Genomic DNA, 18,945 nt, shown 5'->3' on the forward strand with positions numbered 1-18,945 from the left:
AGCAGATGTAACAGATTTGAGAATCAAGTCAGAAGAATGCCACATAAGGTTACTCCCTCTCCCTAAAATGAAAGAAAAATTAAAACTATGATGAAAAGTTTAATTACAAAGTCTGTGGACAGAGTTGAAATAATTGCCCAGGAGGAGGGAAAAAACACAGCAAAAAAGATAACAAAATTGGAGAAACAATCCAATATACAATAGTTTTAGAAGAGAAGAAAGATAAAGGAATTACGAAAGGATGGTTCAAGAAAATTTCCAAGAATGACCAGATATAAGTCTCCGAGACTGAACAGGTCCACCAGTGGGCTTTCCATTTGCAATAAGTCAGAAAAAATTTTTGTCAAGCTTTATCATGACATTTTACATTTTAGAACACTGTGGATAAGGGACTTTTATAGAAGCATCCAGAGACTTTCTCTCTCTCCCTCTCTCTCTCTCTCTCTGTGTTTCTTTCTCTCCCTCTCTCTCTCTCTCTGCCTCTGCCTCTCTGTAACTCTGCCTTTCAAATAAATAAATCTTTTTTTTTTTTAAAAGGGTTATACTAGAAAAGAAGAATAATTAGATCATGTTACTTGACTTAATAATGAATATTAGTTGTATAATAATATGGTGTAAACATTGCTTGTTTTGCTTTTTCTTTTTTTAATTAATTTATTTATTTGTTATTTATTTATTTATTTTGCAGGCAGAGTAGTAGAGAGAAAGGGAGACAGAGAGATCTTCTAAACACTAGTTCACTACCCAAAATGGTCACAACTGCCAAGGCTGCTCCAGGCCAGAGCCAGAAATTCAGAACTCCACCTGGGTCTCTGTGTACCATCCTCCACTGCCGTCAGGGAGCCGGACTGAAAGTGGAGCACCAGGACTGGAATCAGAGCTCCGATAAGGGGTGCCAGCAGCACAAGCCGCAGAAGAACCACTGTGCCGCAGCACCAGCCCCTCATTTTGCCTTCTCAAAGTGTGCTAAACACATGTCGAGAAGCTGAATGAGGCAGGAGGAAGGCTACCTCCTGATTAACCACACTGGAAAGTCAGGATACAGTATGAAATTGCAAGATATAACAGTTTAACAATATTATTTGGAAAGGAGCGATAAAGACCAGCTGGAAGAACTAAAAGTGGTTGGTGCTAGAAAAATGGGATTGGGGGTAGAGTGGTTAAGGTAGAAAATGGTGAGGATTATTCAATTTTTATATTTACATTTATTTAGTCCAATAATCATATAAAATACATTTTTATGATAATGGAGAGATGACGGAGGGAGGGAGAGAGGAGAGTAGGGAAGAAGAATAAACAGGAAAGCTTTGCCCCGTACCTTTCCAAACACATTGGGATTGCTCACATAGCTGCATGTTCCCAGCAACCCACTGAGCCGCCCTCTGGGTTCCAAAGAGTAGGTTCAGGCATTTCTGAAAACAAGCAAATAAAGATAAGACTACTTTAGAAACAGATATACACCCTCATACATGATGCATGACACAGGAGCTACCACTATCACTCACTGGCATCATTAGTTAGCACAAAGCCTGCAAAAAATTGAAATGTCACATTTCGAGTACTCTCTGGAATTAAAAGACCTCCTCAAAATGATGAAGTTGAGAGGCTGGTGTTGTGCCACAGCAGGCTAACTTGCCACCTGCAACACCAAGCATCCCATATGATCGCCAGTTCGAGTCCCAAATGCTCCACTTCCAATCCAGTTCTCTGCTAATGAGCCTGGGAAAGTAGAAGATAGCCCAAGTGCTTGTGCCCCTGCCACCCATGTGGGAGGCCTGGATGGAGTTCCAGGCTCCTGGCTTCCTGGCTATTGGGACCATTTGGAGAATGAACCCACAGATGGAAGAAGGTCTCTGTCTCTCTTTCTCTTTCTTCTTCTCTATCTATCTAACAAATAAATAAATAAATAAATCTCTTGGGGCCAGCACTGTGGCGTAGTAGGTAAAGCCACTGCCTGCACTGCAGGTGTCCCATATGGGCACTGGTTCGAGTCCTGGCTGCTCCACTTCCAATCCAGCTCCCTGCTAATGTGCCTGGGAAAGCAGTAGAAGATGGTCCAAGTGCTTGGGCTCCTGCATCTGCTTGGGAGACCAGGAAGAAGCTCCAGGCTCCTGGCTTCAGATCAGTTCAGCTCTGGCCATTGTGGCCATTTAGGGAGTGGACCAGAGGATGGAAGATCTCTCTCTCTCTCTCTCTCTCTCTCTCTCTGCCTCCACCTTTCTGAAACTCTGCCTTTCAAATAAATAAACAAATAAATCTCAAACAAAATAATGAAGTTGAGCATGAGTGGACCACTTTTTGCAAGAAAGATTTCGATCAACATTGTTTCTCAGCACATGCTCTGACATGTTCTGAGGTTTTTCTCTGTGCCCTGTTGTTGTTATTAGGAATATGTAAGGGGTTGAAGTTAATTATCTTAAAAGTCCTTTTCCATAACACTTTCATCCATTAGAAATGCATGCAACAGATCTGTTGTTTGGCATAACAGCTAAGTCACTGGTCCCCCATATTGGAGTGCCTGGTTTCAATACCTGGCTGGCTCCCTAACTCCAGCTTCCTGCTACCACATACCCTGGGAGACAGCAGGTGATATCTCAAGTCATTGAATTCCCAACACCCACATGGGAGACCTGATTGAGTTCCTGGCTTTCAGCTTCAATTTCCCAGTCATTTGGGGAGTGAACCAGTGGAGAGGAGTTTCTCTCTCTCTCTCTCTCTCTCTGCCTCTCAAATAAATATTTTTTAAATAAATGGGTACATCAAGTCACAAGGACATTAAGAAAGTTGCCTAAATTTCTATGAGGACAAAAACCTGAGTGCTATGTCTTTGGGTCTGTATGTAAAGAGCGCACCTCTGGCATTCTGACATCCAACTCCACTCAAAGACAGCTGGGAAAATTAGTTATAATTGGAAAGAAAAATATTTATTGGGATTTTCTAAGACTACAGTAAGGGTAGGTAAAGCAGAAAAGATTCTCTTTTTTCCTTTTCAATTATATATTTAATATTATGTGCATGACAATCATTTGATCACCATGGTTCAGACAGAAGTCCCTCTGAAAGGCATCATTTTGATCATTTGGTTTTCCTCCTCATGGTATTCTTTCATGTTGCATGATAGGCACTGCCAATCAATGAGCTGTGGGATTTTTTAGTATTCAAGATACAGCGATGAACCGTAGAGCAGGGTGTCTCGGTCTCAGCACTACTGGCAGGTGCAGCGGAGGTGTCACTGCTGCGGGGCTGCTCTGTGCAGTCAGGATGCTTAGCAGAAGCTCCAGCTGCCACCCCAGCTGCCCTACCCCGACTCATGCATGCTGTGACCACCCAAAATGGCTTCTGACATTGCCAATGCCCCTGGGGTGCAGTACTACTCTCTCATTGATATAAAATAACACTCATATTATATATATATATATATATACACACACATATAAATCTTTCAAAAAATGAAATTTAATTTAAAAAAAGAATTAAGGCGCCGCGGCTCACTAGGCTAATCCTCCGCCTTGCGGCACCGGCACACCAGGTTCTAGTCCCTGTTGGGGTGCCGGATTCTGTCCCGGTTGCCCCTCTTCCAGGCCAACTCTCTGCTGTGGCCAGGGAGTGCAGTGAAGAATGGCCCAAGTGCTTGGGCCCTGCACCCCATGGGAGACCAGGATAAGCACCTGGCTCCTGCCATCAGATCAGCACGGTGTGCCGGCCGCGGCGGCCATTGGAGGGTGACCCAACGGCAAAAGGAAGACCTTTCTCTCTGTCTCTCTCTCTCTCACTGTCCACTCTGCCTGTCAAAAAAAAAAAAAAAAAGAATTGAATTTATCCTGAGAGAGCCCAAAGGTCAGTCCAAGCCCACCAAACAGTTGGAAAAGACCATAGATAGAGATCTGAGACCAACAGGAAGGACACCTCAGTAAATATAGCTTTATCATATTTTGAATATGTCCTCTCTCGCTGGTCATTCTCACGTCCACTTTGGGGACTGCCCTCGTGGGATTTTTGAGACACTCCGTTGCTTTGACCAAGTGCCTCCATGCTAGCCCTTCACTCATTTGCGGTTTCCCTCGGGGATGCATGGTTTCTCAGGGACTGGCAGGAACAGCGAAGCCGCTCTTCCTCCCAGCTGGGTCCCAGTGTCTCAGCACGGAGGATCCTCGGTTTTCCCCCTGCACCTACCTGGCCTTTGGAGGCAACGCTTTCCTTCCAGCCTCTGTCCAGTGCACGAGGTGTCTCGCCAAAGTGCAAAGCAGAGTTCTTTGTTTCAGAACCTTCTTGGACGGGAGTCTTGAATGGTTCGTTAAAGGATCCTGTAAAACAGACACCTGCATTTCAGTTTGGTTTTTAAAACAACATACTCACTTTGAATGGAGGTCTCTTTCACAGAACAGAATATGAATGAAGACCCGGGTCCTTGTCTCTCCAAAATCCGTGTGTGGGGCAAGGAGGGTGGTGGAGGCCAGGCCTTATCCCGAGTGCTGGGTTCCTAAGTGAACACTCAAGGAGAAACAGCCTCAGTGGCCTATGGAGCAGAGAGGAAACGCTGAGACTCAAATCCTGACCCCAGCCGCAGCAGGTGCAGTGAAGTTCTCCCTCTGCATGGGAAGAACAGAAGTGCCCATGAGAAGAACAGAGGGTTCAATGGTTTCAAGTGATGGCGCAAAGAGTGCTTGTTTTGCCCAAGCCACCATCACCTTGCCCGGAAGCCACTACAGAATGCTTGCTTTGCCAGTCATTGATATTTACTATGTGATCATGAACAAATCATGTCACCTCTTCCCTTCCTACTGCAGAAAGATATTGTTCGGGTCGTCTGAGATGACAACAGTGAAACAGTTTCCAAGTTAAAAGAACAGGAGAGTCCACGTCATGTGCATTAATATGGTTCATAATAATATGAAAGCCCTGTACCAGACTTCTAACTGTGCTGAAAACCTGTCAAATCATCCCCTCCAGAAATAACTATGTGTTGTATCACTTGTTCAGCTGAGGGGCCAAGGGACCACTGGGAAATCTTGGCCTTTCGCCATGTGACAGTCCTTTCTTCATTTGGACAACCATGGACTTGATAAACCATCATTGAAGTTGTGAGAGCCTGGCACGTCAGGTCCTGAGAGAGCTCCAAAACCCAAAAGCTATATTTTGCAAAGGAAGGAGGAAGGATGAACACATTTAATGTTCCCGCAAGTTTTAGATCTTGCTCTTTGTGCTGAGAAATTACTCACGCTTGCTTTACTGTGCTGTTTGTAGAATGCAGGGGAGAGGGGGCCAGCACTCAGAACCTCCAATGAGAAATAAAAAGCTGCAACTGGTGGCTGCTACTCCTAAGAGTCACCCCGGCTATAAACAAAAAGGTCAAGTCCAGCAGTCTAGGGAAACCAGAATCTCTCGGGGTTTGCCCACAGAGCCTGACTGCAAATGAAGCTCTCTGTATGTGTACTACTGAAGACAGGAAGGTGTTCAGTAGCCCTGTCCCTGAAAAAGAGAAAAGAAATCCCACCAGCAGATCCCTGGATCTGATAAATGCCCACTATTAACTAAAAAATAAAAATAAAAAGGCTTCCTTGTGAAACCCTTTTGACTACTAATCTGTCTGTTGGAATTCTGAATTTTTCACGCAATGCTATATACTTTTTTTTATTATTATTATTTGACAGGTAGAGTTAGACAGTGAGAGAGACAGAGAGAAAGGTCTTCCTTCCATTGGTTCACCCCCCAAATGGCCGCTACAGCCAGAGCTGCACCAATCCAAAGCCAGGAGACAGATGCTTCCTCCTGGTCTCCCACATGGGTGCAGGGCCCAAGCACCTGGGCCATCCTCCACTGTCTTCCCTAGCCATAGCTGGACTGGAAGAGGAACAACTGGGACTAGAACCCAGCACCTATATGGGATGCTGGTGCCACAAGGCGGAGGATTAACCAAGTGAGCCACAGTGCCAGCCCCAAGCTATATCCTTTTTCAAAAACCAAAAATTAATTTAGGGCCTAGGAAAAACAGTGAGTCCCTAATTTTGGCCAGAAATTCATCTGAAATAATCAGCATAAAAACTGCCCCTTAGTTACAATGGAACAGCAGAGATTCCTTGCAGGAGATAGCTATAACAACAATCTTCCTTGCAATCCCACGCCTCCTGCTGCTTTCCGAATGACTACCTGTCATTGCATGGGAATTGTGTTGGTTTGAAAAGACCTGGGCCGCTTTCAGTCTGCGGCACTGCAATGTCTCCTTGCATCTGATGTCATGGAGAGGAGCTGGCACAGCAGGCAACATGTGTCTTAACCAAGTAACAGGCTGGCTGTCAGAGCCATGTTGCCTGGCATTGTAGAAAGGATTGGTGGGAATGACATCCTCAGATGACAGGTGGCCAGTTTTGCTTCTGAGAACTAGGAATACAAAGGGCTGTGCCCCAGTGGGAATTGCAGGCTTCAGCAGAAGAGCTTGTGTTCCAGGGCTCAGGGTGATCTTGGAAGCTTCCACTGCAGGAGGACTTTGGGGCCCACTTCCCACCCCAGTCACAGGGCAGGTTTCAGACTCTCATTCTTGTCTTTACCTCCCTTTTCTTCTCTCTCCCTCCCCTCTTGTTCTCTCTCCCTCTCTCTCTCTCCCCTTCCAGTCATCCCTCCATGGATCCATCTCTGTTCCTTCCTCTGCTTTCCCTTCCTCTCATCCTCTCCCACTTTCATCTTTTTCCTCTCCTAGTCCACACCTGATTATCCCATTACCAAAACATTTTTGCTGCCTTCCATAGACCAAGAACCTTATCAGAGTCATAAAAATTCTATACTTTAGGCTGGTGCCACGGCTCACTTGGCTAATCCTCCACCTGTGGCGCCAGCACCCCAGGTTCTAGTCCTGGTTGGGGCGCCAGATTTTGTCCCGGTTGCTCCTCTTCCAGTCCAGCTCTCTGCTGTGGCCCAGGAAGGCAGTGGAGGATGGCCCAAGTGCTTGGGCCCTGCACCTGCATGGGAGACCAGGAGGGAAGCACCTGGCTTCTGGCTTCGGATCAGCGCAGCATGCCAGCCACAGCGCGCCAGCCATAGTGGCCATTTGAGGGTTGAACCAATGGAAAGGAAGATCTTTCTCTCTGTCTCTCTCTCTCTCACTGTCTAACTCTGCCTGTCAAAAAAAAAAAATTTTATACTTTGCAAAATAAAAGCATTCATATACACATGTGCATATACATATACTTACATATATATATACACACACACATATATAATCTTTACAAAAAGCGATCACCTAGCATTGCAAGTCTCAGAAACATATTTAAATTAGCATAAGACATGTTACAACCAAATCTGGCCAGGTAGTTAAGTTACTGATTGGGTTGCCTGCATCCCACAGTGGAGTGTCTGGTTCAAGTCCCAGCTCCTTCACTTCCAATCCAGCTTCCTGCCAATGCACATCTTGGGAGACAGCAGGTGGCGTTCAAGTACTTGGGTCCCTGCTATTCACATGGGAATTCTGTATTGAATTCTGGGTTCTTGGCTTTGGCCTGGCCCTGGCTATTGTGGGCTTTGGGGTAGTAAACCAGCCAATGGAAGAAGGATCTCCTCCTCACACCCTATCGTGTGTGTGTGTGTGTGTGTGTGTGTGAGAGTGTGACTTCCAAATCTGATCGGAGGATGGCTCCACACTTTCGAATCCCTATACAACAAACTGCAGCGAATTTGGTACGCAAGCTAAGGGAAAGCCTTCTTAACTTTTGTAACCAATAGCGGAGTCTCACCCAGTCGTGGCCAAGCTTCCGGCAGTCACACCCGAGGGATCAGACCGTGTCCGCACAGCGGCGCTGTCGCTAGTCAGGCTGCCTGCTCCGGAAAGGCCGCCCGCGCCACCACGCGGCCGAGCGGCTCTGAGCGCCGCCTAATTCGCCAAGTGTTTTTTGCGCAGCTAAACTGTTCAGTTTAATGTATCTAAAAATGTTTCTCTTAACACGTAATTCCTGTCGATTTTGCTTCATTCCCCGCACCCAGCCACCGTGGAAATTTCACATTCAAGGAAGAAAAAGAGGGCAGAGCTGGCTAAATGGGACACTAGACGATTCTACAGAACACAGAGTCTCTCAGGAGTATAGTAACCGTTTCCAACATTTCAAAACTGGGCTGTGGCGCTTCTGTCCCCTCACCCGGCGTCAAGGTGTCGTTGCCCGGCGATTCTGAGAGGCCGGCGGCTGACCGCGCTTCCGGGAGGCGACAGGCGGACAGCTCCCTGGTTGGACTTTGCTGCCATCTCGTGGCGATTGGGCTGCTGGCAACAGGCACCCCCGCTGACAGCCTCTTCGCGAAGTTGCTCTTAAAGTTAGCGTAGGGGGTGGTAACCGAATCCGGTATCTGTCCAACAAGAAGAACACCTGGCATTTAGAGTGGTCTCCATGGTGCAAAAACAAAAAAATTCCTTAAAAGAGAATTACAGGACCAGCGCTGTGGCGTCGCGGGTAAAACCTCCGCCCAGGCGCCAGTTCGTGTCCCGGCTCCTCCTCTTCCGATCCAGCTCTCTGCTAACGGCCTGGGAAAAGCTGGTTCAAATGTTTGAGAGACCCGAAAGAAGCTCCTGGCTTCTGGGAGCCAGAAGTGTGGGGGACCCGGAAGCGTGGGAGTTGAGAGACCCAGAAGAAATGTCTCCTGGCTTCGGAGCAGCCCAGCTCTGGCCGCTGCAGCCATTTGGGGAGTGAACCAACAGATGATTTCTCTCTCTCTCTCTCTCTCTCTCTTTCTCTCTCTCTCTCTTCCTCTCTCTGTCTGTAGCTCTACCTCTCAAACAGATGAATAAAATCAGGGCCGGTGCTGTGACGAAAGGAGTAAAGTCACTGCCTGCCGTGCCGGCATCCCATATGGGCGCCAGTTCCAGACCCAGCTGCTCCTCTTCTGATCCAGCTCTCTGCTGTGGCCTGGGAAAGCAGTAGAAGATGGCTCAAGTCCTTGGGCCCCTCCACCCGTGTGGGAGACCCGGAAGAAGCTCCTGGCTCCTGGCTTTGGATTGGCACAGCTCCCGCTGTTCCAGCCATCTGGGGAGTGAACCAGCGGATGGAAGACCTCCCTCTCTCTGCCTCTACCTTCAAATAAATAAATAAATCTTTTTTTTTAAATGAATAAAATCTTTAAAAGAGAGGGAGAGATAATTACAAATGACTCATCTAGTACAACACATAAGCAATGAGAGGTTTTAATTTGTGTGACCTGAAGGGTTATGATATATGTATATTTTCCCAGGTCACCAAAATTAAAATACATAAAACAGGGTGTGTGTGTGCTGCAGCAGTTGAGTCACGGTTTAGGATACCCACATCCCATGTAGGAGTGCCTGGTTTGAGTCCCAACTACTCCGTTTCTGATCCAGGTGCTTCTGATCCACCCTGGGAGGCAGCAAGCGATGGCCAAGTACTCACGTCTCTGCCACTCATGTGAGAGACTGAGATTGAGTATGGGTCCCTGCCTTTGGCCTGACCCAGCTTAGCTGTTGTGAGCCAGCAGATAAAAGATCTTCCCCCATCTCGCTGTCTCTCCCTCTCTGTCACTCTGCCTTTCAAATATAATGAAAATAAACAAATAATCTTAAAAATACATATATGGGGCCTGCGCTGTGGTGTAGTGGGTAAAGCCACCACCTGCAGTGCCAGCATCCCATACAGGCACTGGTTCGAGTCCTGGTTGCCGCACTTCCAATCCAACTCTCTGCTTTGGCCTGGGAAAGCAGTAGAAGATGGCCTAAGTGCTGGGGCCCCTGCACCTGCTTGGGAGATCTGGAAGAAGCTCCTGGCTCCTGGGTTGGATAGGCTCAGCTCTAGTAGTTGCAGCCATTTGGGGAACGAACCAGTGGATAGAGGAGCTCTCTCTCTCTCTCCCTCTCTACAGCTCTGCCTTCCAAATAAATAAATAAATATTTAAAAAATAAAAATATATATAAATACCAAACCACCTTTATATACTTATATACTTAGAGCCCCTCTCATGAATCTGTAAACCTAACTATAAAGGAGTTTTAGAGAATAACTCTATTTATAGTTAGTGCCACTACATATCAGTGTAAAATAAGACATGAAATAACACTAAATACTAAACTTACAAGATGTGTGAACAATATTATTAAATATCAAATGTGGAAGTAAGCAGCATTTTTAGTCTAACCCCCTCATTTCACACATGGTGAAACCGAGGCTGAGAGAAGTAAACAAATAGCTCAACATCTATCTATTCCCTCCACGAAATGCCAGTTCAGTATTTACAGACCCTATAGTGGCGAACCAGGCCACGTAGCAATAGGAAATTAAAATGCAGGTGACAGGCCGGCACCGCGGCTCACTTGGCTAATCCTCCGCCTGCGGCACTGGCACCCCAGGTTCTGGTCCAGGTTGAGGCGCTGGGTTCTGTCCCAGTTGCTCCTCTTCCAGTCCAGCTCTCTGCTGTGACCCAGGAAGGCAGTGAAGGATGGCCCAAGTGCTTGGGCCCTGCACCTGCATGGGAGACCAGGAGGAAGCACTTGGCTCCTAGCTTTGGATCGGCGCGGTGCGCCAGCCGTAGCAGCCATTTGGGGGGTGAACCAACGGAAGGAAGACCTTTCTCTCTCTCTCTCACTGTCTAACTCTGCCTGTCCAAAAAAAAAAAAAAAAAAAAAAAGCAGGTGACAAAATGGAAATGCATCATCTTTGGCAAAAGAACAGACAAGTTAGGTTAATATCCTTGAATAAAGAGCTCTTCCAGAAATTTAGACAAGTGTACCAACACAACAGAAAAATTGGGCACGGACATAAATAGGCAATTCACTAGAGCCATATATTGCCAAAATATATTCAACCTCACTAGTAATCAAAGACCTGAAAGTGTAAAACAACAATGAGATTTTAGCAGTGATTTTTTTTTCAATAACAATCCCTCCATGTTTAAGATGCTAGAAACAAACCCCAGCCCACCTGGCTGCTGGAACATAGATTAGCACCTGGAAAGCACAACTTGCCTGTGTGTCAAAAGCCTTCAAATATGTACAAAACGTCCATTGACCCAGCAACATCACCTCTAGGAGTTTAAGGAAGGAATCAAATATAGGAGCAACGAGAGAGCGAGAACATCGAGGGCGGACCGTGCAGAAGCCCTTAGTTTAAGGGCTTTGCACGCATTTCTGCTTCATCTTCAGAAACACCTGTGAAGCAAGTCTTATTGATTCTCACTTTTCCCATTGAAGACGTTGAATGTATAGCTCCAGCCAAGTGGAGACGCTGCACCCTAAGCTCACCTGCTCAACTCCAGAGTCCAGGCTGTCACCTAAGAACATGAGGGTGTGCACTGAAATGCATGTGTTTATAGGGGCAAAAGGGTGGGGCAGGGGGTGGGAGGCCCAGGATAAGGCAGAGACGAAATGTTTATCAATGGAGAGGTAAACACTGTGATATCCATAAAAGGACATGATTTGCAGTCATTAGGAATTAGATGCATTTGGGAAATGTAAATCAAAATCACAATGAAGCACCACTTCGCATCCACTAGAAAGGCTATATATATATATATTAAAAGAGAGAGAGGAGAGAGAGAGGAAAGGGCTGGCACTGTGGCACAGTAGGTTAATCCTCCGCCTGCAGTGCCCGCATCCTATATGGGCGCCAATTCTAGTTCCGGCTGCTCCTCTTCCAATCCAGCTCTCTGCTATGGCCTAGGAAAGCAGTGGGAGATGGCCCAAGTGCTTGAGTCCTTACACAACATGGAAGACTAGGAGGAAGCTCCTGGCTCCTGGTTCAGATCGGCTCAGCTCCAGCCCTTGTGGTCATTTGTAACTCTGCCTCTCAAATAAATAATTTTTTTTTTAATTTGACAGATAGAGTTAGACAGTGAGAGAGAGAGACAGAAAGGTCTTCCTTCCGTTGGTTCACCCCCCAAATAGCCGCTACCGCCGGCACGCTGTGCCGATCTGAAGCCAGGAGCCAGGTGCTTCCTCCTGGTCTCCCATGCAGGTGCAGGGCCCAAGCACTTGGGCCATCCTCCCCTGCCTTTCTGGGCCACAGCAGAGAACTGGACTGGAAGTGGAGCAGCCGGGACTAGAACCCGGTGCCCATATGGGATGCCGGCGCTGCAGGCAAAGAATTAGCCAAGTGAGCCATGGCACCGGCCCCAATAAATAAAATCTTAAAAAAAAAAAAAAGAAGAAGAAGAAGAAAAGAAAAGAAACTGACAAGTATTGGCAAAGATGTGGACAAACTGGAACCTCGGGACCCTGCAAGATGGAACGGAAAGGATGGGGCTGCTGTGGAAGATGCTTGATAGTAACTCAAAGATTTAAAGCCAGGCAGTAGGCATTTGGCTTGGTGCTTAAGATACCTGTATCTCACAGCAGACGGATTGGGTTCAAGTCCTGGTTCTCCTCCCAGACTCCAGCTTCCTGCTAAGTGCACCCTGGGAGACAGAAGATGCTACCTCAAGTAGTTGGGTCCCTGTCAACCTGTACTGAGTCCCTGATGCCTGGCATTGGCCCAGCCCTGCCCAGCCCTGCCCAGCCCTGGCTGTTACAATCATTTGGAAAGTGAGCCAACAGAGGAAAGTTCTCCCTGTTTGTTTTTCTGTTTCTGTTTCTGTGTCTCTCTCCCTTTCAAATATGTCTGCAATTCCCAGTTCATATACGGTCCCTCTGTCTACCCTGAGTGTTTCCCACCAGGGTCACTTCCCGCCCCCATCATGGCAGGGTTCAGTAATCAGCTCCCTCAGGAATGGGCATGTCTCAGATGTTCCCTTCCTCTCCATTCCAAACTGGGCTGGGCAGCCTGCAGATGGCCTAATAAGGGTCCCCAAAGACACACAGATCCTAACCCTTGGAACCTGTAAATGTAACGTTACAGTGCAGGTGTCATTGAGCGCTCTCTCTCTCTCTCTCTCTCTCTCTCTCTCTCTCTTTCAAATAAATAAACTAACTTGTGATGAGGAGATGATCCAGAATCCTCCGGGTGAGGCCTAATAAATACAGTTACGTGTACCCTAAAGGGGAAGGAGGCAGAAGGAAACTCAGCCGCACACAGATTAGGAGACAGTGACACAATCACAGAGACTGGCATGATGCAACCACAAGCCAAGAGACACTGGCACCAGAGACAGGGAGCGGCAAGGCACAGATTCTCCTCCGGAGCCGCTGGAGGAAGCAAGGCTCTGCTGACACCTTGTCTTCTGCCCAGTGAACCTGAGTTTGGACCTCTCATCTCCACAGCGATGAGAGAATTCACATGTGTGTGAAGACAGTGGTTCTGCATTAAATTCTTACAGCAGTGCGGGGAACTAATACATAGCCCACCTTGGCTGTCCACAGTGCTACCATATTCTGTTAATGATAATAACACTTATCAATGTGTTCCTTAATGTGTTCCAAGCCCTGGTGATGATTGGATGGCCTGTTTAAGTTTCATCCACAGCCCTAGGATATTTTCCCAACTCTAGAGTTGGAAAATGAAGCTTAATGGGGTGAAGTGACTTATCAAGGATACAGAGCCACAAAGCAGGAGGTCCAAGAGCCCAGCCACTGCGTGCGATTGTGCAAATTCTTGTCTCTGTGAGTGGCACCCTCTGGGATATGCAGTTCACAACCTTCCCAGCCAACCGGAGCAACCCTGCCAAGATTCTAACTCTAAGGGCCCACATTGAGGCACAGAGGGTAAAGCTGCCACCTGCGCACCAGTTCATGTCCTGGCTGCTCCGCTTCCCATCAAGTTCTCTGCTAATGGCCTGGGAAAAGCAGAGGAAGATAATTCAAGTGTTTGGGCCCCTGCCCACTCGCATGGGAGACCCACAAGAAGCTCCTGGCTTTAGCCAGGCCTAGCCCTGGCCATTGAGGCCATGTGGGAAGTGAATCAGCAGATGGAAGACTTCTCCCTCTCCCTGTCTCTCCCTCTCCCTGTCTCTCTCTCTCTCTTTCTCTCTCTCTCTCTAGCTCCGACTTTCAAATAAATAAATAAATCTTTAAAAAAAGATTTGAACTCTAACAAATCCATCCAGCCCCTGTGCTTCAAGCATCTCTGCTCATATTCCACTTTTCTAATTTATCCCCTACTACAGTGTACACTCCCCAAGACCAGGGAAGACTTTCGCCTTTTGTCTTATTATCTTCAAGGCAGAGCACTTGTATTGGCTTCTAGGAACTCCCTACTAAATCAATGAATGCATCCCTTCTCCTTGGGGCAGAAAGGATTTAGGGCGGAATCCAGAGGCAAGGAACTAGGCTATTTTCTTTCTTTCTTCTCCATTAATAAAGACAATTTCAAACTGGATAGGGTAAAATAAACATTTCTGCAGAAACTGGAAAGTGAAATCAAAGAAGCAACGGGAGTGCCTCTGAGCATTTTAAACAGCCCCAGGGTGCCCACACTGCTTTCAGAAATGATTCTTTGTTTCAATTTTGTTTTCAATGACAAAGAAGATAAATGCCCCACAAAATAGGCAAATGTACTTTATGCTTTCCCAATGGGAGGAAAAGGTAACTAGAAACCATTTTGCTGCCAGTGCCTGAGATGGCACTAGTCCTACTGCACCCATGGTAGCCTGAACACCTTGTCCTGTGAGGGACTGTAGGATTTTGTCCTTGGCCTTATGCTATTCAGTGTGTTATCAGGGACTTGAATGGGAATTTCTCACTATTGTTGATTATTCTAAGTTGAAAAATAATTAAAATATTAAAGAAATGGGATTCAGAATAAAGTCTGGGACAAAGACCAAAACCAGCAAAGCTAAATTCAGTAAGGAAGCATGAACAGTCTTTCCATTTTTCTGGCACGTGCATAAGATGGGAGAGAACTGACAATGAAAAAGACTGGCAGTGTTGGTCAACTACCACTAAAACAGGAGTCCACAGGGCAGGCATTCAGCCTAGTGTTAAGATGCCTGAGTCCCACATCAGAGTGCCTGGGTTCAATGCCCCGCTCTGGCTCCCAACTCCAGCTTCCTGCTAATGCAGGCCCTGAGAGGAAGCAGTGATGGTGCAAGCAATTGGGTCCCTGTTACCAACTTGAGAGACCTGGATTACATTTCTCTACTCCTGGCTCTGGTGCCAGCCATCATGAGCATCTGGGGAGTGATCCTATGGGTGGGAGCTCTCTCATGCGCTCTCTGTCCCTCTCAAGTAAATATGATAAAAAAAAATTTAAATATATGTGAGTCAACAGTATGATCAAAGTACTTTAAAAAAAAAAAAAAAGATGGGGTGGGCATTTAGCATAGCAGTTAAAACACTGCTGTAGTACCCACATCTTACATCAAAGTTCCTGGGTTCAAGTTCTGGCGCCACTCCTGAGTCCAGCGTCCTGCTAATGCAGACCCTGGGAGGTAGTGGTGATGGCTCAAGTCGGTAGGTTCCTGACTTGGGGAGGTGGGACGGCCAACACTAGATTGAGTTCTTGCCTCCTACTTCAGATTCAGCTGTGGCAGATATTTAGGGAGAGAACCAGCAGATGGGAGATCTCTCTCCAGCTGCCGGTCTGCCTCTCAAATACATAGATAAATTCAAATACAAAAAATAAAAGAAACAGTTACCTGGCATTGCTCTCTATGACAAAATCAGGACTAGTGAATGGGAAGAGACAAATTTTCATTCAATACCAAGAAAGTCAAAGACTTAGAGCACAATTTCCCTTAACACTTTGAATATAAAGCATAATTCCCAGTCAGTTCCTTCACTGGGATATAGGATTTGTTGTGCTACAGAAGAACATTTTTGAATATTTATGTGTATTAGCTTTTTAATGTTTTAAGATTTTTATCTTGATATAAAGTTTCTCTTATAAAAAATGAATTTGAATGAAACTAATGAGTACATTTAAATAAAAAATGTTAAGCGAATCACAAACGACATGCAAATAAGGCAACAGTTACAGCGGTATGCAAATGAGTGCAGTTTAGGAACCGCTGCCGCGGTATGCTATTTCATCTTCAGTGTCCTGAAGCTTTTGTTCCAAGATCCATCTCCCGCTGAGGAAATGCCTGTCGCATAGTTTCAAGTGAGTCAAGTATTTATTAATAGAGAGGAAGAGGAAGATAAGAAAAATAAGACAAAGAAGGGAAAAGGGATGAATGACTGCGGCCTCCGAGCACATCGGCCCAGCTTGTTTACCTTTGCAGTTCACATCGGACTGACACTAAATCAGGAGGAATGCGCAAGGCCCGGGACAGCAAAAAAATAGAAAGGAACCGAGCGGGGTTAAAAATAAGGTCAGGAAGTAACAAAATGAAACAACTGAGAAAACAGAAACAAATATATCTACTGAGAAATAATCTGACACACAAACATTCGCGGGGCGGGGGAAAAGCTGGGCCGTTCCAGAAGAGAGGGCGCTGGACCCTGTGAGGAAGCCAAGGGGACAAGGAGGGCCCCGCAGCTCTCAGCCACGCCCCGGCCTCAGCCCCCCACACCACCTGCACCTGCAGCAATCCTGCGCAGCCGCAGTGCGCCACCAGACAGTTCAAACGGGGGTGTCCATACAATCTCAGATTAAGCAAGAAGCCCAAAACGTTCATCCTCTCGTCTGAGGACTCCCCATGCCTCTGCATCCTCATGGGCAGCACAACTCAAGCAATCACTGTCAAGGTCATTTTCCGGCAGGTGTAATCCTTTGTTCCCAATCCCCATCGTTGGGGAGGGGCTCCAGGGCACCATGAGCCGCTATGCAGGTCTTTCCCCCCTATCCACAAGGCTGCCCTCCAGGCCCGTGGTCTCTCACCTTGACTTCTTGCCCTGCAGGCTTCCCGTTATCCCTTCCACGTTCCGCAGCACCATGGCCAAGCTTTCTCATTGCTGCGCTCCACTCTCTCCTCTTCAGATGCTGATGGTGGCTTCTTATAAAGGCTACATAGTCCTCACCAGAGTACTATGGCAGTCTTGCCTATGGTGTTTTCTTACACCAGAGAAATGGTTTAATGCAGGTGAAACAATTTTGGTTGTGAAATTCAAAGTCCTAGATTCTACTCTTGGCTCTTCTACCCACCAGCTCTGGGATCTAGGCAGAGTTAACCTCCTCCTATTTCAAAGACTTACCATAAAGGGATTAATGGATATACCAAAGGAAACTGCATTCAGCATAAAGTCATTTTATTTATAGAAATCATTTCTCCAGCACAGTTAGCGGCTGCCTTATAATTCTTCCCTGTGTCATGTGTGTTCTCTTGTCTCCAGTGTTGCTTTTACTTTTACATTCGTATGAGGCTGGCTTCTTCATCTGCACTTTCATTTGTATCTTTGACAACATCTGAGCTGGTTGATTAACTGAGCCAATTGCTTTTTCCCAGCCTTGACCTTCAACACATCACTCTTCCTCTGTGTTAGGAAGCCTTTCTTTACCCACTGAAAGGGTCCTGGTAGTTCTTTAGCCCCTAAGCAGGGAAATCTGCCATTTCGATATATTTGTCATCAGAGAATAAACAGAAACATTAAGTAATGAGAACAGACCCTAGAGGGCTGAGAGAGAACATCAAAATGCATACAGATGAAAGACTTTGCCAAACGAACAAACACGAAGTGTGCAAAGGCCAAATTCTATGTTCATCCAACCCCGTCTGGCATGAGAGTTCTCCAAACTGCAGTCTTGAGTGTTTGGCCGATGGGCCTGTGTGGAAATGTATGGATCATGCCTGCACTGGCCAAAGTTGTTAAAGTCTTAGAAACATTAAACTAACCAGCTGACTCTGTCATTCCTGAAGAGCGATGTACACTGACGCTCTCAAAGTAGTGTCTGTGTGGAGCAGATATTCTCATCACACCAACCTGCTGTTTTGTTTCTGGTTGTAAAAACTGGCAAATTATATTACTAATATTATATTATGCAATAATCCTGTGCAAGTTTGTACAGCCTAATTTTGGCCTTCTGAAATTAGCTCATCTCTGGACCACCTGATGGGAGTTTCTGCACTTATGAAGCAATAGGCTAGGAACTACTGTAATGACCTTATGAATATTACATCTTTCTAGGGGACACTGCCATAGGGTGGTATTCAACACCCTCCCAGAGGTCACTGCTCTGTCTCTTCACCTCAAAGCACAGTCACACTGGGTGGGTTTACATGGTCCAAATTAAAGCAGGAGTTCTATGGATTCGTTTTTGAAATTTTTTGTTTTATTTATTTGAAAGGCAAAGAGACAGAGAGAGATGGAGATAGAGAGAAATCTCCTATCTGCTGGTTGATTCCCCAGATGCCCACAATAGCCAGGGCCCAACCAGGGCAAAGCCAGGAGCCCAGACCTCACTGGGTGGCAGGGACCGAAGTACTTGAGGCATCACCTGCTGCCTCTCCCAGTATGCACGCTAGCAGGACGATGGGATCCGGAGAGGAGCCAGGACTCGAGTCCAGGTGCTTGGATTTGGGATGCTGGCATTCCAAGTGGTATCTTAATACCCATCTCTGAATTAAATATGAAAACACAAGTTACTGAACTGTTTGCTTGGACATTGGCCTGAGGAGTTAGTTAAAATATCCAATATCAGGGCGGGCATTGTGGCACAGAAGGTTAAAGCCCCAGCCTGCAATGCCAGCATCCCATATGGGCATCAGTTCGAGTCCCAGGTGCTCCACTTCCAATCCAGCTCTCTGCTATGGCCTGGGAAAGCAGAAGAAGACAGCCCAAGTCCTTGGGCCCCTGTACCCATGTGGAAGACTGGGAAGAAGCTCCTGGCTTCAGATCAGTTCATCTGAGGAGTGAGCCAACAGATGGAAGACCTCTCTCTCTGGCTCTACCTCTCTGTAACTCTGTCTTTCAAATAAATAAATAAATCTTTTAAAAAATATATCTAGTATCTGCATGAGGACATGAAGCACATCTGCTTCGAAAGACAAAGGGAAAACAGACTCTTGTGGCTCGGAAACCAAGAAAAGGTTGGGTTCTAAATGTGCGCGTGAGTCAGGAGGGGATCCTGTAAAATGCAGCCTCCGATTCAGGCTCTGGGTGGGAGCAGGGGCGCTTCGTTTCTGACACATGCCCAGGGCAGGGCCACGCTGCAG

General features: G+C 46.6%; 1 protein-coding gene across 4 annotated transcripts in view; it reads right to left on the reverse strand.

Annotated features, from left to right (window-relative positions):
* The window catches only part of CDC20B (cell division cycle 20B), a 60,330-nt gene that overhangs the window by 28,265 nt on the left and 13,120 nt on the right, over positions 1 to 18,945 (reverse strand). For all 4 annotated transcript variants that reach the window (XM_008262208.5, XM_089313170.1, XM_089313169.1 and 1 more), the window contains exons 3-5: positions 8,124 to 8,328; positions 4,174 to 4,304; positions 1,319 to 1,412 (exon numbers count right to left, since the gene is read on the reverse strand). In XM_008262208.5, coding sequence (XP_008260430.3) covers positions 1,319 to 1,412; positions 4,174 to 4,304; positions 8,124 to 8,328 — 430 coding nt within the window. The remainder of the gene's footprint in view (positions 1 to 1,318; positions 1,413 to 4,173; positions 4,305 to 8,123; positions 8,329 to 18,945) is intronic.

The sequence above is a fragment of the Oryctolagus cuniculus genome, chromosome 14 (assembly GCF_051225735.1).
Source record: "Oryctolagus cuniculus isolate XC-2025 breed Fujian yellow rabbit chromosome 14, ASM5122573v1, whole genome shotgun sequence".
Taxonomy (NCBI): domain Eukaryota; kingdom Metazoa; phylum Chordata; class Mammalia; order Lagomorpha; family Leporidae; genus Oryctolagus; species Oryctolagus cuniculus.